The 27,646-nt window shown below is 42.1% G+C and overlaps 1 protein-coding gene across 1 annotated transcript in view; it reads left to right on the top strand.

Annotated features, from left to right (window-relative positions):
* LOC126474542 (uncharacterized) overlaps positions 1-27,646 on the top strand; it is a 718,908-nt gene that overhangs the window by 517,009 nt on the left and 174,253 nt on the right. Inside the window, exon 3 of the mRNA XM_050102015.1 lies at positions 19,010-19,134. Within this exon, the coding sequence (XP_049957972.1) occupies positions 19,010-19,134 (125 nt within the window). The remainder of the gene's footprint in view (positions 1-19,009; positions 19,135-27,646) is intronic.

Below are 27,646 nucleotides of genomic sequence, written 5' to 3'. Positions count from 1 at the left end.
TGTATCTAAGATAATCAGCTCAACTTAATAGTTCAGCTGTTTAATGCGTATAATCACCACAGAGAAGTACACCAAAGAATCAACAGATGGCACTGTTAGTTTTGTGGTACAAAGAACCAATAGGTAGTGCTGTTAGTTTTTAACTCAGTGGCAGTTGTATTTTCTGTCGTTTACATCTGTCGTTTATCTCAGAATTAAGCGCCGCACTCTTATCTTTATGAATACAAACTAACAGCCAATTTACTTGTTTACGCTATACAGATTCACTGATTTTCCTTCATGTATTAAAAACGTAGCGACATTGCTTTGCTTCTTTCAATAGTTGTTATTTATATTCTTTGCTAGGAAAAACGAATGTATTGAGTTTGCTTTGTGATTTTGGTGCCTACACATTACATTTTGATTTCGTTTTGTTTATGAATAAAAATGTCTTGAAAACAGCCGAGCTGTTCTGGATACACCAGATGGGTAAAAACACTGAGGATTAAGCGGTCTCAAGAATCCAATGAAGATCGTCAGGCGAGACTTGCTGTAGCTCCAGAACATCTGGCTTTAACTTGCTCTTTGAGAACTTCTTCCAAAAGCGAGGCGCAATGTAATTGATCGAGATCGTCAAGCATTATCTTGCTCCTCAGAGCCTTTCACTCACAGAGGCTGAAAGTTATTTCTGTCCAACGTAACATCATAGATGCACACATGATGATGGGAATTGATGCAGGCGATCAAGTTTTTGTACCCCGAATATCACTTATGCCTAACGATTTACCATATCTATTTAAACGTGTAGACTTCCTGATGAGCTTGTGTTACACCATGACCATGAACAAAGCAGAAGTCCAGACACTGTGTGTTGTAGGCGTGGGCCTTAGTGTCAGCCACTTTTCGCATAGCCGACCATAAATTGTTGTTCCCATGTTAGTGAAGTTAACACGCTCTACGTTCATGTCCCAAATCATACAACTTCGAACGTTGTGTACAAAGTAGATTTATAAATAAAAAATAAATTCTATTTGTACGACGTCGTGGGCACAGCTACAAATAAGTACCCAAGCAACGCTGGGTGTGTCAGCTGGTTAGTAATCAAAAATTTTGTTCTGCATGCTATTAGGTTTTAGGTGCTGATAAAGGTAGGTCGACGTATACTGCTTTGCTGACTGCTGTTTGAAAGGCATTTTACATCGTAATCCTGTTCTTGTAAGAGAGAGAATCAGGATTTAGATACTTACTGAGATTATACAACTTTTTTGCTCACCAAATCTACATGTTTACACAGATGAGGAGACAGCTTCATGGACTCTTTAAGCAGAAAGTCACACTTTTCATTTTGCTTCACCATTATGTAAGTCAGTAGTCGCTGTTTAATATTCAAATTAGTATCTACGCAGTGCCACTTTTATTAGTTTCGCATCATTATGAAAGTACATATGGGCCACTATTTCCATTAAACTTCACTAGTAGATAGGGTATACAAATTGTTTTCTAGGGCATGAAATGCATACATCTTTCATCATTCGTGACAGTGGTTAGACTCGACTGTGTACAAAAACTGGGCTGTGTAAAAACTGGGACTTTGTACGGGCGCTGATGGCCGTGCAGTTGAGCGCCCCATAAACCAAACATCATCCTCATCATCGTCATACATCTTGCATAAGTTTGCAGATTTTATGGCTTAGTTATTATCACTTGTGGGAGTAGTTATTGCTATTCTATTCACACACACGGCTTGGACTTGCTGAATCCAGTTGTAACTCTGACCTCCGTTTGGGAAGTCATGACGCAGACTGTGTGCCAGACCTCGTATTGAATGGCCTGAAATACTGGGTTTCACAGATGAAAGTCCAGTCGTGATTTCCCGAGGGCTCTCTTCCTATATAATTTAAGTTCTGCTGTTCTGATTTGGGTGAACTGTCCATAAAAGGACCCTAAGATAAAAATTCCTCATTATGTGCAACGGATCCTCCTGAAGCTCTAAATTTGCATCCATGTAATTCTTACAATTAATAAAATTGCGTCGCTCCGAGGGAACAAAAATTTCAAGTAGTGAACACCAGATTCAAAAAATAATTATCTGTCCCCTGAGTGGATTAGTAGGACAAGGGGTCAACATTGGTTCAGGATAAAGTGAGCCACAAGAAAATCTTTGAAGCCAGTAGAAGAACTTTTTGTTGAGTGAAACCTCATGGTTCTGAAAGAAAATATATTACCATTTTTACACGTTAAGTTGGGTTTGCTGAAACAATTTGTGAGCGACTTACCTAAAGACGGAGAATATTTCAGGTGCCTGCGAGAATTTTTCTCATTTGTTAGAAACGAAATTTGAAGAATCCCTATTTATTGCAGCTGAAATTCCAAAAATATTTCACTTCGACTGAATAAGAAGTGAGCGTACGTGACTGGGTGGCCTCGGTATCATTCAAGGAGGTGGTTCCTAAGTTCTTAAGCAGAAAACGGACTCATTATGTGTCTTTTGTATTAAACATGCCGGAAAAGTTGAAGAACCAGACTGATAAGCCTCACGTGCACTTTCTGAACAGTCACCTCGTTTTTGCCCTGACATTCGGAGTGATGTCAATCAGAAACAAGGCGAGCACGTTTATGACCACATCAAAACGATGAAACGACGGTATGTGGTCCGCTAGAATACCAGTACGTCATTTTACCGAGACGTACAACAGCCAGTTTTTCGGAGAAAAATCTGTATTAGTTTCCTTTAAAGAAAAGTATATATAGGCAAGGGCATACGTAATTATTTTTTCATGTTTATACTGACCCTAAAACCTCCCTTGTATTGAAAAAACTAAATCATTTTTCATTACAATTACTTAGATTTTGCTAATTTTCTGGTTCATAACGAAGTGAAATTATGAGAAAAACTACACGATACAAAAAACCAGGGCCAGATACGGACTCAAGTTGAAGAAACACATACTATTAAACTATCACCAAAGCAAAAGTAATCAAAATTGTTTTTCTTTGTTCTGTGTTACCAGCTCATTGTCTCCTATTATAGTAACTGCTTTTTATCCTGAACTGTCTGTTCCTTCAGTTTGGGCTGTGTGCGATGAAATCACCAGGCGTGCTTCTAGCTGGAACAACACGGCTTTCCATTACACTTCGCTGATCCTACTCTTTGGCGTGCCGTATACCGATAAGAGGGTGAACCATATAGTCCGTAAACGAATTCGCACGACCTTGTTGTGGGAGATGTGTGTGTGAAATCTTATGGGACTTAGCTGCTAAGGTCATCAGTCCCTAAGCTTACACACTACTTAACATAAATTATCCTAAGGACAAACACACACACCCATGCCCGAGGAGGACTCGAACCTCCGCCGGGACCAGCCGCACAGTCCATGACTGCAGCGCCTCAGACCGCCCGGCTAATCCCGCGCGGCAATGGGAGATGTTAACACACATTTATGAGAATGTAATATCTACCCACGTGAGAATGGCCGCTGCCCTATTCTACCTGATGACAGAGAATGCTTTAAAGAGGATAAGTCTGTTCTGTTGGGATCATGTTTCAGGAAGGCATGTTTTTGCGTTTGGAGGCATCTTAGCTGACTGAGCGCTCCACATCCTGAAGACCATTATTCGAAATAATACAAATTTGTTCGCTAAATCTGTGGTGTCTAATTCTGCTCTGCTCTGTTAACTGTCTCACATTTGATGATAGGCAGTTGTTATTGATAAAGGTGTGTGCTGTAATGTCAAAGGCACGACCAGGAATACGGCAAGGATTTATGTTTATAGAACTTCCGACACATACCATCGTTTCGAAGGACAGAGATTAAACTTTCTAGGGTTGGAAACTAATACATTTACTGAACTATCGATCGAGTGGTATTGAAACAGAACATGAGGATTTTTTCCTCTAGAATGAGACTGACATTCTTTTTTGTCTGTGTTAGAAATTTCCAAGAGGGCCTATTTTTACCTGTTTCTGGGAAGTTCTAGAAGTATTAGTGGGGGAATGACTCCTTGTTGCTGACGAACATATTGGTGAAGCCGACGGAATTATCTGTAATACCATACATCGAATAACATTGTGAGCATGATAACTGTATATATATTTGTGTCTATTGTCAGAGACGCTGCGACCACAGCTTCAGTGAGTATGACTTTACCGTCTTTGAACTGCTGTTCTTGAGTACAGCAACATCTTTCTCTCTGTGCTTCCTAATTAAGACTGGCAGTTCTTTTCCTTAGCGAGAAGGCTTTCTTCGCCTTATATGAGTAGCCAGGTAGCTATGTTTGATGTATCTTCTCCACGTTTGGCACACCGCTCGTCATTGCAGCATTGGCTAATGTTATTCTGGAATCTGAGGCATTTATGACGTTGACGAACACAGGGAATACACCGCGTTGCTTACATTGCGCTGGAAGCATATTTGGCTGCACTTCGGGTTTAGTGCCATACAAATAATGTGCACGGAAATTATCTACGAGTCTAAAATTAGACAAAGTCTGAAGTTTGCTATCAGTTAATTTCCTTTCACTGATTGTTTCCTTGATGAATCTTTTCACGTTCACACCTTCAACAACCGGTTCAGTGACAGATAGCATTTCCTGCTCGTGAACTTCAAAAGCTACTCCTGAAATAACACCTCGCTTACTTACCATGCAAGTAGGAATGAATTTTTCCGAATAGAGGATTATTAATTATTTTGCCTTTAGTTCCAGAATGAGCCAAATATATTATTTTTACATTTGAATTGACTGTATTTTGCTAACAGGGTCCATTAAATCGAATTGGATAAAAGAAATTCGTGGGACAATTTGACTTAAAGAATAGTCCAGTTGATAGGACATTCTTAAGACATTAAGAACTCATCTATTTGACATCAGAAGGATAGGGGGACAGAGAGTAAAAACTGAAGAGGGAAACCAAGGCTTGACTACACTGAGTAGGTTCAAATGGATGTAAGTTTCAGTAGTTATACAAAGATGCAGATGCTTGCACAGGATATACGTACGTGGAGATTTACATTAAACCGATTTGCTGACTGAAGACCGCAAGAACAACAAACACAAAAAGGGCCATAATCATTTTTTTAATAAGGAACGATCAAAAAGTTTCGATTCGAAAGTTGTACAGTCCAGAATCGGTGTGACAATCACGCAAAATCTCCGTGAACATTGAGGCAACCATCCCGCCGACGCACCAGGTTGAAGATACTCGTTTGGTAAAACAGCGTATTCTGCTGTATGAAGAAGTCTTTACCTCTTTGTTGCACGTCCTCGTCCAATAGCAATCTTTCACCCTTCAAGACCTTTTTTAAGGACTAAAGGTGTGGTAATCGCATGGGGACTATAGGTCGGGTGCTCAAGTGTCCCCCAGTTGAGTAGGCATAACTTCATTTTCCGGTGAATGTCTACAGCCGATTGTCCTTCGGCAGCCATGAACAGAATAACAGCACGCTGGTCCTGTTTGGACACATTTTGTAATAAAGTCTCCGTAGTTCACGTTTCCGCATTCACTGCACCCTCGTCGGAAAGACACGAATTACACACTAATTAGATACACTCATCGGAGTTGCGCTACTTGTATATACACTACGGCAGCGCCCTCAAACGTAAACTCTACGTTCGCCCCTTAGACGTTTGTTTTTAGCTAGAGCGTATATAGGTGCAGACTAAAGGGAAAGAAATGAGCAAATAATCATAATAAAAATAGGTCCCGATAGCAATGGTTTCCCCGGAACGACGTATTGCGACTGATTACATGGACGCCTTATAATAGAGTCCACAAGGATCCAGACGGCAGATATGCACTTGAGAACAAACACATTACAACAAATGTTCCACATGGCGATCGTTTATGTGAAGGCGGGTTCAGAACTTCGTCTCATCAATGGATGTACACGTTCATAAATCCAGCCATGCTCCGAATGCATTGACAACCATCCTCAACGCGTTCCCGGAGTTCATGGACACTATCAACAGGACTGGACTAAATAAAAGCTTTTCAATACTCCCCCCACAACAAATTGGAAAGGTTCATGGTAGTAACCATGGTATTAGCGAGCCGCGAGCGATACACTTGCTTTCGAAATGACAATTACTAGTACCAAGGTATCCGCTATGACGACAAAATCAAACTACAGCAGTTTACCACTTTGTAATTTACACCTGACTTGCGCTGTTTCGAAATTAATGCAACATTTGACATCAACACTTTTGTAATCTTGGTATGACTGCACTTGTTGATTCTTCGTATCGGGGAACCCATTGGTTGCCAGACCCATATTTATTAATATTATTTCCTTGTTTCGTTATCCTCTACTCTCCTCTTTCGTCTTTATCGATAATAACAGATTATCTTTCGTCTTTATCGATAATAACAGATTATATATCAAGGAGGGTTGTACTAATGGTAAAATTATTTTTCTCGCCATATTGCTCAAATTCGTCTGAGTGGAAACACCTTCTGCTGACATGCTTGTGAGACTATTTTTCGCGGGAACCTTTACCCCAATAACAGTCCCATTTTCAGACATTACCGGCTTGTTCCTATTAGGCGCCGTACTTCCATATCGACTACATTCTCACAGTGACTGTTCATAGCATACAGCGCTTTGGCTACTGCTGCAGTAACACTACCTTAACGTCCATATTTTTTTGGCACGGGTAGATAACTTCCTTCCATAACGGATCACAGAAACTATGGTATATTAATAAATTGCCAAAGGTAGAACAGTCTACCTGATAATTTCGGTGATGACCATAATTCCGCGCTTACCCAATCAATTGACCACTAGTTGAACATAGGTTAACATTTTTGCGCTGCCCTGCCTATAAAAGTACGTGCTCGCTAAGATAGCTCGCCTCAGAGTGGTAGATTGACAGTTGACAGTCCCATAGCTATGACTTGTATTACAAAAGGACTAATATGTTCATTAAGAAGAAAGTATCAGCTTTAGGGGAACAGAATCGTTTTATTGGCTGTTAGCCGTGCCATTGTGTCGATGAGACGGAAACCCTTCTGCTCTTGTGACGCTCTCTAAGATCTTGACCGCTCGGGGCGTGGAAACTGACGCTGCCCGAGAAAGAAGTTTTCTAAGCGTACATGAGCTTAGCTCGTTTGTCTGTAACTGACTTTTGATTCGAATTGGAACTTTATGGATGTGAATTGATAGCATCTCAGGAGTTAGTTGATGCAGACGTAGAAGTTTTGTAGTTAGCGCATCTGCCTAGAGAGCAGGAGAGACGGGCTCGAATCGCTGCCTTGGTACATACGTCACATACGATAGTTGTCCACCATTTCATTGTGGCACTCTGTGCACAGCGTCGTTTACAGACAGCTACAAAGGAGGTTCTGCTCCGTATTTGTTTTGCAACAGAGACCCATGCCTTGTGTGGTTAGGAGAAAAGGACAGAGATATCGCAAGAAAAAAGTTTGGTGAGACAAGCGTGACAGTCTTCGAACAACAAGAGTCCAAGTTCGAGTCATAGTCACTTCCCGTTTTAAATGAATTTATGTAACTTTCAAATCGAATATGAAAACAGGAAGACGAGTTATAGATAGATATACTTTTCGTTCCGTAGGTCCATGGTGAGATGATCCTTGAGAAAGTACAACAAATCACAGAAATATGTATTACAGACTTACAGAGTAATGGGTGAGCCATTGCTCCTGCTCCTGCCACGGGTCCCATGTGGACCGGCCGCAAGAATGCCGAACAGTTTAGAATCTAAACACACCTTCACTGAAAAATTAGAAATTTGTCACAAACATTCAGATGTATGTAACGTAAAGTGCTTAGTATAATTTCTAGCCTACTGCAGCCTTGAGGTACACTTTACAACCGTTATTTGCTGCACTGAAGATCTGCAAAAAAATGGTTCAAATGGCTCTAAGCACTATGGGACTTAACATCTGAGGTCATCAGTCCCCTAGACTTACAACTACTTAAACCTAACTAACCTAAGGACATCACACACATCCATCCCCGAGGCAGTATTCGAATCTGCGACCGTAGCAGCAGCGCGGTTCCGGGATGAAGCGCCTAGAACCACTCGGTCACAGCGGCCGGCGAAGATTTGCAGAATTCATATTTTATATTGTGGCGGTACTAGACAGTAGCATGAAGGGTTGGAAGCGGTCTATTGTGTTGATTTAAAAATTCCAAAAATATGTAAATTTATTTAAAGATTAACAACCTTTCAAATACGTAACAAATCTCAACGGCACGAACAGATTGCTCCTTAGAGCATCTCTGCAAATCCGCGCGGGATTAGCCGAGCGACAAATGTCAAAACAACATGCTCAAAAGCAAGCATTTGATGGTGGTAAAAAGGATATTATAACCGAACTTCAGAATGATTACACAATCCTAAAAATAAAGGATTTTAGAAAGACAATTTTTTCCTTTCAGTAATGAAACTTCGATGGTTATGGGTTTGCTTCCCAAAAATGTTGCTCAAACCTGGCTGTTATTAAACATCCACCTGGTTCCGTTGCACGTGGGGATTGGTTACATCATAATTCAGACTGAACAATCAATTATCATCCGTGCATATAGTTTGCATCAAATTAACCGTTAGTCAAAGGTGTATCTGAGACTATTCAGTATTGGATGCTAGTCATACGTTGAGCCATTCAGTATCTACCTCCCTTGTATCACTAACAGCACATAAAAAGTTTGTATGGATACCCACTGGTCACTGAACGTATAGGAAAATCAGTTTAAACAATAACTGGTTCTGAAAATTTGCAATCAATAAACGCAGTGGCAACTTCATCCACTGCTACATGTAACCTGATTACTAACGGCCAGTTCGTCTAACGCGTTACAAACGCTCGCAGTGAACATAAGCAGTTCAGTCACTCCAGGCATCAGCTAATCATTTTCACTCGCGGGTTACGCAGTAACGTACCTTGTCCAAAATATCCGAAATCTCAGCCCCAAGTACACATTCCACACTGGCTAGACACACGTTCCAAAACGCCATGCGTGTACAATGCCAGACAGCGCACGAGGTTGCCTCTGCTGATGACGCCCGTCGCCTCGCGCTCTCCGCACTCAACACCACCCAACCCGGCTCACAGAGAACTCCACAGCGCGGCTCGGAGTCGCGACGTATCACCACATCTAGATCCGCGACAGTCACTGCTGACAGGTGGAACGACACTGGTGCACCAGCCCTATGATTAGTACTTCGTTTTAATTACTTTTCCACTTGATCGACAAAATAATTATTATATTTTTGCGTTCCAAGCACTAGTAAATTATCGAAAGAGATAAATGGTCGTGAAATAAACGTAAAAACAGCCGAATCTCACTGGTTCAGTGCCACAAACCACAACTTACTCATGAAGAAATACTTTCGAAAATGCCTATGCAGGTAGTTATATATTAGCAGCTTAATACGCTGTTCAGCGGTAGGGCTGGACAGAAGGGAAGAAAGCAGCGTTCACAGTTGAAAACATGCGTCATCTTTCATTTAAATAAATGCCAACAATCTTATGACGTCAGCAAAATAGCTTTTAAAAACAAGTAAGAAATTAAAAAACGTGACGAATATTAATGAGGAAATGAGATAAGCAATTGACGCCAGCAAAAGATCTTTTAAACAGTTAAGAAATTAAGCAATTTTTCAAACATTAACAGGTATCTGAAGTTGGTCAAAAACTGTAATATTTACAAAACTTTTCAGTTGACTTTTATATATAATATCTTAAATGATGGAGATGAAGAAGCTTGTAACAGTGCACTGTTTTACAGAGGACGACACATATTTCATTATATTACCATTTAAGAGCCAAACATAAATAAATAAAACATCTGCCCAATCAAGGGAATATGGTGATAAGTAACAAATGGGTAGAACTCTGCTTACAGTAATGAGAAAACCTATAAGGCTTAGTATCTCCAAAATTAACGGGCAAACAGTTACTTGTATTAATTATGTAGCAGGGACAGTAATTAAACATTATTTTGAAATTGAAGAAAATTCAAACTCGCTGACTTCTAATACGTTTTTAAGTAAGGCACTAACGAATCTGACAGCTCTTACTAACGTAAGGTTCACTATTTCAAATAGCTAACCAACCGAATCTCAGATGTCAAATTTGGTTTACCAGGCTACCCGTAACCACTGAAGTGGAAAAGAACATTCTTATTGTAGCATAATTTACCACAGAAAATGGCGGGTCAGCTTACAATCCTACCAAAATGTTTTAAAAATACTTCACTAAAATAATTACAGTAAAAAGGCACTCTGGTTAGATCCACCCCACCAAAATGTTTTACAAATGCTTAACTAAAATGATTACAGTGAAAAGGCACTCAGATTAAATTAGACTTCATTATATTTAAAAGCGATTGGTTGATCGACACGTTCCTGCACGGCCCAGCTAAAATAGAGAGAATGTAAACAACGCTGTGTATTTCTTTCCTTATGAAATGGAATCATTACAGTCATGGCCTAGTCTTCTATCCATTTTCCATATGGAATAATGGAACATGGATAGAAGACTGGACCATGTCAGTAATGATTCCATTTCATAAGAAAGGAAATTCACAGCGTTGTGAAAACTGCAGAGGTATTTCATTAATTTCACTTGCCAGCAAGAGTCTTCTAAATGTCATCTACGAACGCCTGAGAACCTATTTAGATAAAGAAATACCACCAGAGCAAGCTGGGCTTGTGCATAATGAAAGAACACGCGAGCAGATACTCAGTGTCCGACAGCTAACTGAAAACGTAGGGAATTCCATACTCCATTAGTTCTTTGTTTCTTGGACTATAGCAAAGCTTTCGACTGGGTTTGATGGAAAGAACAGTGGAACATTACGAGCAGAAATGGGCGATCCTACTCATCTTATTACTCTTACCAGTAATCTCTACTCTGATAGTAAGGTCATGATCAGATTAGATAAGTCCTTTTGAACCATGTAAAGGCGTCAGACAGGGGTGCATTCTGTCGCCCGTTCAATTTAACATCTATGGAGAATATTTTGTGAGAAAAAGTCTTTATGGCCGAGCTGGAGGTATCCGAATTGAAGGACGAATGAAGTAGTGGATAGAGTTAAGAAAGTGAGAAACTGGGATTATCAATTAATAAGAAAAAGACCAAGATCATGATAACTGACAGGGGGGGGGGGGGGGATCTCTACCAGACACTGATATATTGTCAGGATGAAGAGGTTGATCACTTTGTCTACCTGGGCTCAGTGGTTCAGAAAGAGGACGGCTCTACACAGGAAATACGACGTAGCATTGCTCTGCGTAAGGATACTCCATCGAAGCTGACAGCTATTTGGAAAGACCCAGCCCTAACCAGACATACTAAATTGAGAGTTCTAAAATGTCTAGTGTTTCCAGTTTTCTTTTATGGCGCTGAAACACGGACAATAACTGAATTGATGCTTTTGACATGTGAACATATAGGTTATTGCTGAAAGTATCATGGATGGACAAACGGACCAACAAATCAATCTTTGAAGGACTCAGGGTGGAGAAGAGGTTGTCCAGTATCTGTTATCAGCGAATACTGCAATTCTTTAGTCACATAATTCGACGACAGAAGGGTAACTTGGAAAAGATGATCATTCAAGGCAAAGTCGAACGGAGAGGACTGAAGGGAAGACCACCGACATGATGGATAGGTCAGATAAAGGAGAAGACATGGGGCCAACTGTTACGAGATGCAGAAGACCGGGAAAAATAGAGACAGACTGTTACGAGGATTGTGTGAAGGGTCACCATCTTTCAACTATGGGAGCCGGGTGTTGTAATAAACACGCATTTCTCGCATGAGAAGCATATATTTCTGTTGTTGTCTGTTCTTTGTATGATAGGCATTTTCCTTGATACGTAACAATTTTGTATGCAATCTACCGATTCCCACATTGTTAACATTTCACTCGACTTTCCATTGCACGAATGTTTTTGCTTCAATATTTTTGCTTCAAAAGCGATTGTGTTGAATAATCTTTTTATTACTATTGACGTTTAATTATCAAACCTCTGTGGTTTTCCTTTCAGCTATAGTTGTGGTGGTTTATTTGGTATGTTGCAAATGCTGTAGGCATTGTATTCCATATAAGTTTACTACGTTGAACATTCACTGATTTGACAGTGAGTATAGTGAAGAAAACTTCATTGTTGAGTAGATATGCAACTTTTTTCTGCAAAAGGTCAGGTCTTCTGCTGTTTACTAACCATTTTTTTGTTCTTGGAAGAACACGACAGTCTTCAATAAAGATCTGTTGCTCACGACAGAATCGTAAATAAGGCGTTCTTTAGTGTACAGTTTCGTGCCTCCCAGAGTCATTAGGAAACCAAAGAAACACAAATATGGTTTCATTGTTTAGTTTTTGTCGATTTTTATGGCACTGCATACGCTTCCTATTGTAAAAAACTAAGTTACAAATAATAGAAACTATACTATTCACACACATCGGATCTCGTATTCAAGTGTAGCTTGCTGGCCGCTGACGCAGAGTATAACAAACATGAGCTGGAGTATTGTGACTGTAAAACTGTTTCGCCAGAGTGAGGATACACCTCATCAACTCCATCGACACAGAGTGGTACCAGCTTGATTAAATCAACAAAAACAGTGCGAGCTTCAGCAAAACATAACTTCCACGTTCTTTGATGATAATAATTTTACTTACACACATTATATGGTTCTACTAAGAAAACCGTCAATGGGACAGAAGAATTTGGTCACCAAAAAATTCTTTAAGCTCGTTTTAAACTGTACTTTATTACTAGCTAAACTTTTATGGCTACTGGAAAGTTACTGGAATGTTCGTTCCTCAATAATAGAAATTTTTCTAGGCCAATGTAAGTGTCTGTAAATCCTTATTTAGATTATTTTTATTTCTAGAACTGATTCAATAATCTGAGCTGTAGGTTTGGAAAAGTGCTGTTGATGACAGGTTTCATTAATGATTAAGCGTATTCGAAAGTAGTAGTATTCCCAGTTCGTTGCACACGCCTCTAGAGGACGTTCTTGAAATTACGCTACAAAGATATCGTGTTACACGTTTTTGGAAGAAGGTGCTAATAGCGTGACTCTCAGATTATGATGAGGTTACAAAAAATGGGATTAGCTGACGTTCACGCAAAATCACCTTACACTAATATGCGGTGAATGTGAATTTTATGTATGCAGCTAGCAAAGTAAGTGTGGATTTATAGCGCCCAAAGCTTACATATCTACCGTTTCCACTGATACCAACAGTGAGGGCACGTTTAGCTCTTTCTATTACTTTGGTTTATTCGTACATAAAAATAAATCGTGACGGTTACAGTACAAGTGTTCTGCAGGGAGCAAAATAGTCAACCCGATAATCGTGATAACCAGTGGTGCTACTGTGTGTGTGTGTGTGTGTGTGTGTGTGTGTGTCAAAGTATCCACTGTTCCCGTTCCCACCAGAAATATTTGGGAGTTTGAGAACTTACAGTCTTTTGGGCCGAATTGTTTTCATGTATGTAAATGTGTGACTAGAAGTGCAAAGATTCGAGTTCGATCGTTGCGTGGTTTTGGAATTTTCCCGAAAGCCGCAGTGACTTACGACTGACCAAATCGCACGATGATTGGATTACACGTCAATCCGTGTATATCACAAAACTAGTTTGATTGCTTGTTCCACAAGTTAGAGGGAGGCGAAACCTAATGTTTTCCACAGACTTGTAAGCTACTAAACAGTATGTTAGTTACGCAGTAAAATGCCTATTCCATTCATCATGTCCATATTTAAATTGCTTTTGTAGTTGTTGTTTTATTGTGGTTTTTAGTCCTATGACTGATTTGATGAAGCTCTCGAAGCCAAGCTAGTCCGTCTTGTGCATAAGTACTGTCACCTACATCGATTTGAACCTGCTTACTCTATTCATGCCTTGGTCTCACTCTACAATTTCCCCACCACCTCACACCCACTCTTCCCTCCGTTACCAATTTAGCTACTCTTGGTGCCTCAGAAGGTTTCCTACAAATCAATCCCTTCTCTCAGACAAGTTGTGCAATTATGATTTTTTCACGCCCAGTTCGGTCCGATACCTTCACGTTGCTTATCTAGTCTACGAATCTATAGCATTCTTCTGTAACCCTCCTATTCTTCTCTCGACTGTTTATGGTTCACGCGTTTCACACCCATTTAAAGCTATACCCCACAAAATTATCATCAGAAAAGAGCTTAAGCTTATATTGAATGTTGAAACACCCTGGTGAACCAAAAGTATAACCCCTGTCCACCGCGATACTGAATACCGCCCTGTAGCGTTGCGGGCACGTGACGTGGCAAGGTAAGTATAAAAGTAGAGTAGAGGCGAATGGCGAATCAGTCCAGAGACTGTGAGTACGTCAAATAGCTTCCCAGCTATATGAGTGGCTCGAAGACTTCTTCGGTAATAGAAACCAGTACGTTGTGCGAGTGTTCATCAGAGACAAGGGTATCGCCACGACTGCCCCCAGGAAAGCGTCATAGCACCGCCCTTATTCTCTGTATACATAAATGATCTGGCGGACAGGATGAGCATCAATCTGCGGCTGTTTGCTGATGATGCTGTGGTGTACGGAAAGGTGTTGTCGTAACTGACCGTAGGAGGATACAACATGTAGCGGGACTTTGAATTTCGTCGCGCTACACTCGTTCCCTCAGATAAAAATTATACCGTCGCAGCGGTATGAGCGCTAGACGGCAGAGAAAATACTAAAATTGTAACTCTTTTTGTTTTTCGATCCGGTTCTTCATTGTCTCTCGAGAGCGAACGCTTAATGCAGACGTGATCTGATTAAGACAAAAAAAACTAATTCATGTGTAGACATTGTGGAAGTTGTTATGAAATTCGGAGGACGGAGAGAAGCAACTAAAATAAATTGCCTTTAATATCAAGACGGTTTTGGATGCATTAGAAATTCCTGGACAATGAAACTTATTGCAAGATTTCGGAGCAGACTTTTCACGCAGAAATGGAGGAGATTTTTGAAGACCTGGACGCCGCACGAAAGAAGACATTTAACCTGGTAAAGGATGAACTCTTATCTACGCCATTTCCCCCTGTCAGTTACATTTTGTTAGTCTCTGTTCTTTTCCAATAATTTTTGTAGTGGAAATTGGTTTAACTTTTGCTCAAAAACGCCACAAGGACGACCCCAACAATAGCTTTTCCGAATCACGAGTCCGATAGCTTTTCTGTAATACGAAGTCCGATTTGCTTTTCATTCTTTCCCTTTTTCACGGTCATTTACGATTTTAAAACCCCCTTTTTATTCACCATTTCTTCCCACATTTTCAACTTTTTCTTCTCTTTTTTTCTTCTTTATTAACCACTACAAACATGACTTAGACAGAATTCCTGGTTGGTGTGATGTATGGCAGATTGCTTTAAATGTCTAAAAATGTAAACTAATGCGGATGAGTCGGAAAAACAATACAGCATTAGCAGTGTCCTTCAAATATCTGGGCGTAACGTTGCACAGCGATATGAAGTGGAACGGATAGTCCTACGGTGGTAGGAAAGGCGAATAGGCCACTGCGCTTTATTTGGAGAATTTTATGAAAGTGTGTTTCATCTGTAAAAAAGATCACTTATAGAACACTTGTTGCGATCCGTTCTTAACTACTGCTCGAGTGTTTGGGATCCCCACCAGGTCAGATTAAAGGGAGACATTGAAGCAATTCAAAGGCCTGCTAATAGATTTGTTACCGGTTGGTTCGATCAACATGTGACTAATATGGAGAAGTATTGTGAACTCAAATGAGAATCCCTGGAGGGAAGAAGACGTTGTTTTCGCGAAACGTTATACAGAAAATTTAGAAAACCTGCATTTGAAGGTGACTGCAGAACGATTCTACTGCCGCCAACATACATTTCGCGTACGGACCACGAGGGTAAGATAAGAGAAATTAGGGCTCGTATGGAGGCATATAGAATAGAAAGAGACTGGTATTAGTACAAGTTTGCGGAGTATGTATGTAGATGTAGATGTAGATGAAATGGGGATATCCACTGACATTAGCGTCTTTCACAAAGAATAGATTATTATGGCCTGACGTCTGGGAATGAGCATCCTGCACACGTCGAAGCATCGACGGAAAGTTGAAGGTCGGTGAGACCACGAGCAGCCGACGGTGTGTGCTGTGTCCACGGCTCATCACAGAACGTGGATACGAGAGGCTTGCTCGCTCTGTAACGTAGAACAGACTGCATCTGCGGCATATCTCACGAGATAGTAGCCGTGCTGGCGCAGCTGGAAGTGTTTCGGATCACACCATTCAGCGGGCATAATCGAACAGGGGCTTCGCAGCTCCCTATGTTTCCGTATTTTGACCCAACGATTGCTGACTGTACGGGATCATCGAGGCTGGACCGTGGATCAATGGAAAGGTGTCGCGTGATCTGATGAATCAGGTTTCTTGCTACGCCAGCTCGACCCACTATTTTTAGTGCCTCATTTCCTAATTTCTTCCGTGTCCCTTGAGATTTTACTATTCTGCGTTACCTTTTTTATACTTTTGTTGATGTTCATAACTCTTTTCAAGGCACTGTCCCTTTCGTTCTCCTGATCTTCCAAGGTTTTTGACAGAATTATTATGTCATGGGCAAACGTTAAAGTTTTTATTATTTCTCCATGAATTCATCGTTGATTTCCTGTACGTCTTAATGTAGAGACTGAACGACAAAGGTGATATGCTATAATCAATTCACTCTTTTCCCAAATACTGCCTAATTTTGCTGTCGTTCTATTTGCTTAACCGAATTTGTTTTCTGCACAAGGTGTGGATAACCCTCCACTCTCAGTATTACCTCATAATTATAAAGAATATAGTCCGTATTTAAAGTTATTAATAGCAAAAAACATACGCGCACACACACTGACACAGAGCAGGCCACGCACAGGTAATTTAGATACTATCTGCTAAAATACACTCATGCTCATAAATTAAGGATAATGCTGATTCAGGGTGAAACAACGCTCTGGTGGGCGGTTTGCACGTTTAAATCACCTCGGGGTATGGCCATGCGGTGCATTTGACCTGCGGTCGTCGCACGGTGGCGCTGGCAGCAGTCTACATACCCAGAGGTGTGTTGGTGCATGTCAGAGTACGGGGCAGCGAGTAAGTTTGCAGACGTCTTCAGACGTACTAATGGTGGCTGTGTGTTGAAAATGGCTCAAAGAACACATATTGATGACGTTATGAAGAGTAGAATACTAGGGCGACTGGAGGCTGGTCAAACACAGCAGGTCGTAGCACAGGCCCTCCGTGTGTCACAAAGTGTGATCTCGAGATTATGACAACAATTCCAGGCGCTACAGTACGGGACGTCCGCAGTGTACAACACCACAAGAAGACCGATATCTCACCATCAGTGCCCACAGACGGCCACGGAGTACTGCAAGTAGCCTTGCTCGGGACCTTACCGCAGCCACTAGAACAGTTGTCTCCAGACACACAGTCTACAGACGACTGAACAGATATGGTTTATTCGCCCGGAGACCTGCAAGATGCATCCCACTAACCCCTGGCCACAGGAGAGCCCGTAAAGCCTGGTGTCAAGAACACAGTACATGGTCATTGAACAGTGGTCCCAGGTTACGTTCACGGACGAGTCCAGGTATAGTCCGAACAGTGATTCTCGTCGGGTTTTCATCTGGCGTGAACCAGGAACCAGGTACCAACCCGTCAATGTCCTTGAGAGGGACCTGTATGGAGGTCGTGGTTTGATGGTGTGGGAGGGATTGATGCACGTACACGTCTTTGACAGAGGAACTGTAGCAGGTCAGGTGTATCGGGATATCATTTTGCACCAGTATGTCCGCCTTTTCAGGGGTGCAGTGGGTCCCTCCTTCCTCCTGATGGACGATAACGCACGGCCCCACCGAGCTGCCATCGTGGAGGAGTACCTTGAAACAGAAGATATCAGGCGAATGGAGTGGCCTACCTGTTCTCCAGACCTAAACCCCATCGAGCACGTCTGCGATGCTCTCGGTCGACGTATCGCTGCACGTCTTCAAACCCCTACGACACTTCAGGAGCTCCGACAGGCACTGGTGCAAGAATGGGAGGCAGCAGCTGCTCGACCACCTGATCCAGAGTATGCCAACCCGTTGTGCGGCCTGTGTACGTGTGCGTGGCGATCATATCCCATACTGATTTCGAGGTACATTCGCAGAAAGCAGTGGCGTTTTGAAACACATGTGTTTCGGAACGGTTTTCTCAACTTAGCACCAATACCGTGGACATTAAGATCTGTGTCGTGTGTGTTCCCTATGTGCCTATGCTATTAGCGCCAGTTTTGTTTGTGCCACTTTGTGTGGCACCACATTCTGCAATTATCCTTAATTTATGAGCATGAGTGTATATATTAGGAGTGGAAGTAGCTATTAAATGAAAACGAATTATATAAAGTTTTAGAATTGCTTTTATGTATTCTCTTTCAGGAGCACTGATTCAGAGCAGTGGGTGAATACTTTTATATTTAATATAATATTTCCTTTACGTCCTATAATCATAAGTCACAAGTAGCAAATGTTAATTTCATTTGTAGTGCTCTATTAAAATTGTCACACTACATTTAGTTTCTCTCCTGACTGATAACGTTTCTACAGATACACTATATGAGATTTTTATATCCACTTTGATAAAAAATAAAGAATAAAAAATCCGCACGACCGATATGGAAGCCTAAAGTTTTGTCTTGAGGTGCCAGCAAAGAATTATGGAAAAACAAATGTGTGGCGATTATTATGTTGCCATAATTCTTTGGTGGCACCTGAAGACGAAGCCTTACGCCTCGAAACCGGTGGTGCGATAAATTAGAAATTACTGGTAACTGAAGCAGATTTTTTGTTCTATTGACATGTTGCTGAGTTGGTGTTCGCCTGATCAAATATTTTGGTGATAAAAAACCCTTTTCTTGCATCAAGTCAGAGCCACAAATCCCATCATATCTATACTGTTTCTTTCGGTTGTTAACGAATCGTGACCAGGTGGTTTACATGGAGAGGACAGAGGAGAGTGAGACCGCGCCCCGTGTGTTGCAGGACAAGCACTACCTGTGCGTGATGGCGTCGGACACGCCGGACCAGAACCTGACGCAGTACTTCTCGCTGTGCAACGACTTCATCCACGCGGCCAGGCTGCGCGGTGGCAACGTCCTCATCCACTGGTGCGTCCGGCAGCCGGTCCGCTCTGTTTTGCAGCTTCTTCCAAAAATACCACCAACAAAGACGCTTTGCCCTCGCAGCAGTGTCGCAAACACTGCATGCGTGCAGCTTCTCCACGCATTTCACACACACACACACACACACACACACACACACACACACACGAGTAATTGCATAAGGACAGACTTACCTAGTGGCGTGTGGCAACCCCAAACGTCCTGATGCCTGTGGTGGTGCGTAGTGCGACATAAACTGGGCGAGAACTCGGTAGCATCCGTGATCCGTGATCCGTGATCCGTGATCGCTCAACTGCTGCCCACGATACATGAAGAGTGATAAGAAAAGTGGCAAATTACGGGACAGCGAAACTGTTGAGAAGTCCTTCAGCTCCATGGTCGCCAAACAACCGGCCTTGACACACTAAGACTGATAGGGATGTACGCAAATTCCAAGAGAGCGAAAGCGTTACAGCGCCATCCTCATCTATGACCACCCAACCACCGCTTGTGACACACAAAGACTGGAAGGAAATTAGAGATAATTCCGAGATAATGAATGCATTGAGGATACATGCGACACATGACTGGTTGAGAAATATGCAAATTAATAGACAGAAAAAGGGGTTGGGGTGCCATCCTACTCCTTGACCACTAAGCAACTGACCGTGAAACACAAAGACTAATAGGAAGTAGGACGATTCCGAGGCAGTGATAGCATTTGGGAGCCATCCTAATCCATTCTGAAGCTGCCCTCAACTCTTGAAGATTGGCACGGAAATAGGCAAATTCTGAGACAATAAATGCGTTCAGGAATTTCCCTGGTCCAAGATTGCTCAGCTGTTACACGTGGTGGATGAAGATGGGTAAGAAAATATGCAAATTCCGAGGCAGAGAAAGAGTTGGGAAGCCATTCTGTTCTATGATTATTGAATAACAGATCGTGACTCACAATGACTGCTTGGGAAGTGGGCTGATTCCGGGACAGTGATAGTACTGGTATCCATCCTGATGCTGCCCGCAAATCTTAAAGACTGGTAGGAAAATAGGCAAATTCTGAGACAGTGAAGGCGATGGGGAACTTCCCTGATCCATGACCGCTCAACTGCTACATGTGACACATGAAGACTAGTAGTAAAATATGCAATCTGCGAGACAGGAAAAGCTCTGGGGAGTCATCTTGCTCCAGGGTCACTAAACGACTGATCGTGACACACAAAGACTAACAGGGAAGTAGGCTGATTCCGAGACAGTGATAGCACCGGGGAGCCATCCTGATGCTGCCCACAACTCTTGAAGCTTGGTAGGAAAACAGGCAAATTCCAAGCCAATGAATGCGTTGAGAAACGTCTTTGATCTATGACCACACAATTACTACATGCTTCATATGAAGACTGGTAGTAAAATATTCAAATTCCACAACTGAGAAAGCGCTAGGGAGCCATCCTGCTCCATCATCACAAAAGAACTTAATGTGACACACGAAGACTCGTTAGAATACAGGCTGATCTGAGACAGCGATAGCGTTAGGGAGTCATCGTCATTCATGATCGCTCAACTGCTATCCACGGCACGTGAAGACTGGTAAGAAAATAAGTGAATTCCGAGACAGCGAAAGCGCTGGAGGGTCATCCTTATCAATAGCCACTTAGCTACTGCCGATGTCACATCGAAATTGGAGGGAAGGCAGGCAATACGCTAGACAGTGAAAGTGATGGGGAACCAACTTGATCCATGACCACTTAACTACCGCTAATGGCTCTTGGACATTAGAAAGACAATACGCACGACAGCGAAAGTGCTGGGGAAGCCGTCCTGCTCCACAGCCACTCAAGTTCGCAGAGAAGGAAAGCTGGTACGAGCGTAGGTAAATATCAAAGCAGCGAAAGTGTTGGGAAGCCATCCTGATCCATGACTACACAATCATGACTATACAACTGCGCCGCACCATGTACGGAAACTGGTAGATAGGCAGGCACATTAGGATTAATGTAGCGACGATGGTAAGGTCGTTGGAGGTCGAATTGAAGTATTTTGGGAGGATGCAGAATATAGTTGGCTGTGTCTTTTTCAATGAAACCCTCCCGTGATGCGCCTTAAGTAATTTGGACGAACCACGAAAAATCTGTAACCTTGCTGAACAGACGAGACTTTGAACTATTTATAAGTATGCTGAAGTCGCGTGATGGCGTCCCAGATGAGTTCAGTAGGACTCGAATCAGGTGCTTTAGAGAGCGACGCTGGCCCCACTGGAGCTATGCTGTGGTTCATTATCGTTTGAGTGTACAAGTCGCCTTTAGCACGCTACATTCAAGGCACAAGCTCGGGTTCGAGCTGCAGGTTATGTGTCGGTTGTCAACGAGGGATGATGGCAGACGTATTATTAGTCTGTTTCATCCTGTGTGGCATTAGCCCTGTCGTTGTCTCCAAGCCATATTCCGTGCAGTGATGGGAGTATACCTGTGGAGCGCTGGTATCTTCACACTATGCATGGTATGACTTTCCATTAGTAGGTGGTTTTTCACAAATTCCGCACTCACGATGCAATGTTGACACATAAAAAGACCACTGCCTCCACGTCCTCAGTAATGGAGTGTCATATGGGTCGGCTATTCACGATCCAATCACGATCGAACGTGCTGATGTGCCACTTCTTGCCCATCCTGCACTCCTATGCCACACTGACAGTCACACTGACAGCCAATGCAAGATCTGAGGACACCACAGTCACGTAACACTAGCACTGGCAACAGGACCGATCTCCCTCTCACTCACTTTCGCAAGAGCGTATCTTGTGACTGCCGTGCTGTCCTGCTTCCTTCCTTTCAAACTCCATTTTAAACTCACGTGACCAACTGGCAAGCCTATTGGCACCAGAAGAAAATCGGAAGTTGCCCAAAACCCTGACGGGTCAAACTTTACTATGTTCATCCTTCAAGAAACTTTTCTGATGCCACACGCAATGCTGTGTAGAGTATGGCAGCCGAGGTCGCGTGCCTTGATTGCTGTTTCGTTGAAGGCTCTGGTTTGTGACGGGCGAGAAAAAGGAGAAAGACAAAAGGGGAAGAAGCAGGGGGAAGTAGGAAGGAGAAGGAGAAAAAGAAGACGGTAATGGATTGGTACTAAAGTGGGAATTAGGGGGAGACGTATTAAAGAAAAATTTTTGGAGTTTCATACTCGACTCTTTTGAGCTCCTCTCAACTGAAGCTTTTAACTGTTTTTTCCCTTCATGGATGTAAATCGCAACATTCAGGCATTCATTGCTGTGGAACGGGCTGACATTTGCAACGTGGCTCATGTATTAAACGATACAATTGTATATTGTTTTTCTATAGTTAACAGAAGCGATCATCTCTGCAAAGTATTTCACTTGGAAGAGACTCCTTGCACATACGAGATCAGCGACACAAGCCATTTTTCACAGACTATGTTACATGTTTTTCTTTTATTTGGAGCAATTATGCTTCCAATTCATAAAATAGTGTTATATTTCTGTCACAGCGTGGTATTCCAAGGACTCATTTAGCAGTCGAGCTAAAAGACAGTCACGCCTTTTTGCAGCCAGCTGCAGCCAAATGATAATTGCGTACTTTAGTCCACTAAAGTATGCCATTATCCTTTGACTGTCTATTAGTTTGTTCGGCTCTGTCAGGCTTTAACACCTTACCTTTACGAAATTTCAGTTTGTCTTTCACAACAATGTTAGAAATACTAAACAATCTGTCATGTTTCACACATGGTTGCGTTGATAATTTCGATTTGAACAAGTGTTCACTGATTAACTGAAACGTGGAAAAGCAGAGTCTTCTGCATGTAACCGGTACCAGCTGGAGTTTTTGAGCTGTTATTATGTATATAGTTTTCTCTACAAAAATCCACATATTTCCTGTGACTTGCACTTGTCCTTATGACCACTAAAAAACGGACAATACTTTTTTTGGTTCTCACATGCGGACGATAAGACATGCTCGCCAGCTTTGCTCAGTAGTTTATGCAAGGTCTGCAAGATCTGTACTTGATCGATCACGTTAGAGATCTACATATTTTTCTCTGCCGGAATTTTCATACCGGGTGATATCTCTAAATGAGTTTTTCAGCAGGTGTCGCATTTCTTGTCTGTGGGGTGAGTCATAAATGTAACAACATTAACGTCTATTTTCCAAGCGAGGTGACATGGTGGTTCTGATACTGGTCTAGCATGTCGGACGATCAAGTCTGAGATCCCTGTCTGGACACGAAGAAACTCTCAATGTCTGGAAGAAGGGGCGCTTTCGATCCCCATGCACGCTCAACGCAGACTCTCTCTCCGTCCCTAATGGCCCCAATATCGACAGAAAGTTAGTCGCAAGTCGACATACCTTTTTTGAGATATTTTGAATATCACTTGCATCTGCGCATTCACATAAATCTCAATAACGTTTCACAAGCTGAGAGCGACTTAATCCTCCTTATAAACTGGCGGATTCATCATTCTATGTCACGTAAGTATTCATCTTTTTTTTGAGTACTTTACCGCTGACAGCTGCCTACCTGCCAATGTTATCAATGGTCTGTTTGCGATTACTTTAAATGTATAATGTGGTATTAGCCTTCCCCACACTAGCTATAACGTTCATTACTGGACTAAGAGGAAATTCCTTACGGTGTGACTACGAAGTGGAATATTCCTCAAAGAAAGTTAGACAGGTTCCCATCGTATTACGAGGGCAGTTCAATAAGTAATGCAACACATTTTTTTTTCTCGGCCAATTTTGGTTGAAAAAACCGGAAATTTCTTGTGGAATATTTTCAAACATTCCCGCTTCGTCTCGTATAGTTTCATTGACTTCCGACAGGTGGCAGCGCTGTACGGAGCTGTTAAAATGGCGTCTGTAACGGATGTGCGTTGCAAACAACGGGTAGTGATCGAGTTTCTTTTGGCGGAAAACCAGGGCATCTCAGATATTCATAGGCGCTTGCAGAATGTCTACGGTGATCTGGCAGTGGACAAAAGCACGGTGAGTCGTTGGGCAAAGCGTGTGTCATCATCGCCGCAAGGTCAAGCAAGACTGTCTGATCTCCCGCGTGCGGGCCGGCCGTGCACAGCTGTGACTCCTGCAATGGCGGAGCGTGCGAACACACTCGTTCGAGATGATCGACGGATCACCATCAAACAACTCAGTGCTCAACTTGACATCTCTGTTGGTAGTGCTGTCACAATTGTTCACCAGTTGGGATATTCAAAGGTTTGTTCCCGCTGGGTCCCTCGTTGTCTAACTGAACACCATAAAGAGCAAAGGAGAACCATCTGTGCGGAATTGATTGCTCGTCATGTGGCTGAGGGTGACAATTTCTTGTCAAAGATTGTTACAGGCGATGAAACATGGGTTCATCACTTCGAACCTGAAACAAAACGGCAATCAATGGAGTGGCACCACACCCATTCCCCTACCAAGAAAAAGTTTAAAGCCATACCCTCAGCTGGTAAAGTCATGGTTACAGTCTTCTGGGACGCTGAAGGGGTTATTCTGTTCGATGTCTTTCCCCATGGTCAAACGATCAACTCTGAAGTGTATTGTGCTACTCTTCAGAAATTGAAGAAACGACTTCAGCGTGTCCGTAGGCACAAAAATCTGAACGAACTTCTCCTTCTTCATGACAACGCAAGACCTCACACAAGTCTTCGCACCCGAGAGGAGCTCACAAAACTTCAGTGGACTGTTCTTCCTCATGCACCCTACAGCCCCGATCTCGCACCGTCGGATTTCCATATGTTTGGCCCAATGAAGGACGCAATCCGTGGGAGGCACTACGCGGATGATGAAGTTATTGATGCAGTACGACGTTGGCTCCGACATCGACCAGTGGAATGGTACCGTGCAGGCATACAGGCCCTCATTTCAAGGTGGCGTAAGGCCGTAGCATTGAATGGAGATTACGTTGAAAAATAGTGTTGTGTAGCTAAAAGATTGGGGAATAATCTGGTGTATTTCAATGCTGAATAAAACAACCCCTGTTTCAGAAAAAAAATGTGTTGCATTACTTATTGAACTGCCCTCGTAAAAATATGCAGCTGTAGCTGTGTCTTAGTCTTTGCCTAATGTATAGGTATGCTTATGTGTCTGACACATCTATAAATTTCTTCTTAAGCTTATATCACTAACGTTCCCTGATACGAAAACACTGTTCATTCTTAAACAATTAGAATGATATTAAGATGCAGATGGTACACGTTGATTCAAGCTACGCTCCAGTGATACTGCAAGTATATCGATGCCTCATCCAAACATCTCTTCTAACAAAAACCCCGTTACTGCTCTCTTCTGTAAATCTAGGCAATAAAAATTTCATTGGTGTATTGAAACGAAATGATGAGCTTAGTCAGACGGTTATCAAAGTTTTCAAATTAATTTATCTATCTGTTGACATTGTTTTAAAGTGCAATGGTTTACACTTTTTAAATATTTTTGAAACATCATGATGTGGCGCATTAGCTACTATAGGTTATGTATTATTTTTTGAATAAATGAGAACTGCTTTACGTGTGACATACAGCTATTGTGTCACATGATTTTTCGCCGCGCGGGAGTAGCCGAGCGGTCTAGAGGCGCTGCAGTCATGGACTGTGCGGCTGGTCTCGGCGGAGGTTCGAGTCCTCCCTCGGGCATGGGTGTGTGTGTTTGTCCTTGGGATAATTTAGGTTAAGTAGTGTGTAAGCTTAGGGACTGATGACCTCAGCAGTTAAGTCCCATAAGATTTCACACACATTTGAACATGATTTTTCATTTGTTTATTTTTTAGTTGTAACCAAATAATTTGCACATGATATAAAAGTTAATAAACATACAGGGTGTAGCAGGTATCAGTACCGATGTTTTATATGCGGTACTTGTGTTCTGTTGTGTTTTCTCTGCGTCTAACAGTTTTCCCACCAACACATCACAAACTTTACGACCTGACGTTTTCTGCATGGCCATAACTGCACCACTAAACGGACTCCGCTTGTTAATACAGACCAACCGTTTAGCATCCATGTGTCTACACTTCAACACCTGACCTACTACTGAGGGGAAAATACGCACAATAGCTTGCTCTTGCCACATGTACTCAGAGGTGCTAATCAACCTAATAAACACACTATTCCTACAACTGTAATTATTAGTCTGCAAATTACGTAAATACTGATAATGTCGTTCAGTAGTTAGCCCTCAACAAAAATATCTGTACTTACACGCGTTACATACTGTATATTCGTAGGTGGGATTTCATGTGTCCCTTGATATTATATGCGACCACAACTTAATAACATCGAAGCCACTGGTAGTGGCTTGAATGCCTGCAGGGTGTTCGGCGCGTGCCACCTCTGATTGGAGGGTGGGCACTGAACCGTGTGACTTAGCATTTTACATAGCCACAGTTCACGTCTGGTTTACTGAAAGTCGATTCTCTCGACATCCTTCGCATACTGTTAATACTCGTAGCGTCTGCAGCACCTTGTTTACTGGTTGGCAGTGGCGCTATTCCGGCTACGTAACGAAGTTATGTGTTGGTGTGGACTTCAAGCAACTTCCAGTCGGTCTGCAGATTTATCGAATAGCCGTATGCTGTATTTATATATCTGGCATGCGATTACGAGTGCCTCACTACAGTGTCTTTGGTGAGGCATCGAGGATGTTATTACCCAGCCACTTATCGAATCAGGCTGCTTCATATGGAGGTTTTCATGTTGTTATTCTTACCGTGGTTCTTGAATGCAAGAGCTCTGTCAAGTGATGCACATTCTACTTACACATTCTGCTTAGGAGTATGGTAGTGTTGTAACTGATTTGTTGTCTATTCTCATATTAGATCTTAGGATGACTGTTTGTGTATATTATAGTTGTATTTTATGGAAAGTGGCTGTCATTACACACATCTCCGGATCAGAAGTCCCACAAGATGCATTAACAGCTCGCAATACTAGAAGCGGCTTCTATTTCTCAAATTTTAAACAAGTAAATAACATGTTTTTCAGTTTCTCAGTGGTACAAAATAATCCATTTCTTTTTCTGTATCGAAATAAGTAGCTTGAAACATTGCCAGGTTGGTCTTTTCGCTGCTTGCCACCTCTGATTAGAGTGTGTTTACAATCATTTATACTGCATGTATTTCTCGCTCTCTGTTAAAGTTGTCTCCGCTTTATGGTGCGACTGACTTTCTACTTATAGCAAGAACTTTCCGTAGTTGAGCGCTATCCTTTGCACTAAAAACCTTCCTCTGAGAGCCAAATCGTCAGAGTTCCATACATTGGGGAATGTTGAACGAGCTAAGTAGAGCCTTAATGAACAATTTATTTAACAGATGGAGCGTACTCCTGAAACTGTATTTACATAGAACATACGTAATAATAACAATCCTTTGGTTATATACGAGCAGACGAAAATAACGTCCCGATCATTGATAGTCAGCAACGATTTGGGGACTAAGGAAACGCAACATGGACGTGCGATCACTCATACACAGCAACTCGAACTCATCGAATAATCGCAAGCAAGATTCA

The sequence above is a fragment of the Schistocerca serialis genome, chromosome 4 (assembly GCF_023864345.2).
Source record: "Schistocerca serialis cubense isolate TAMUIC-IGC-003099 chromosome 4, iqSchSeri2.2, whole genome shotgun sequence".
NCBI lineage: Eukaryota > Metazoa > Arthropoda > Insecta > Orthoptera > Acrididae > Schistocerca > Schistocerca serialis.
This window is presented reverse-complemented; position numbering and strand designations above follow the sequence as displayed.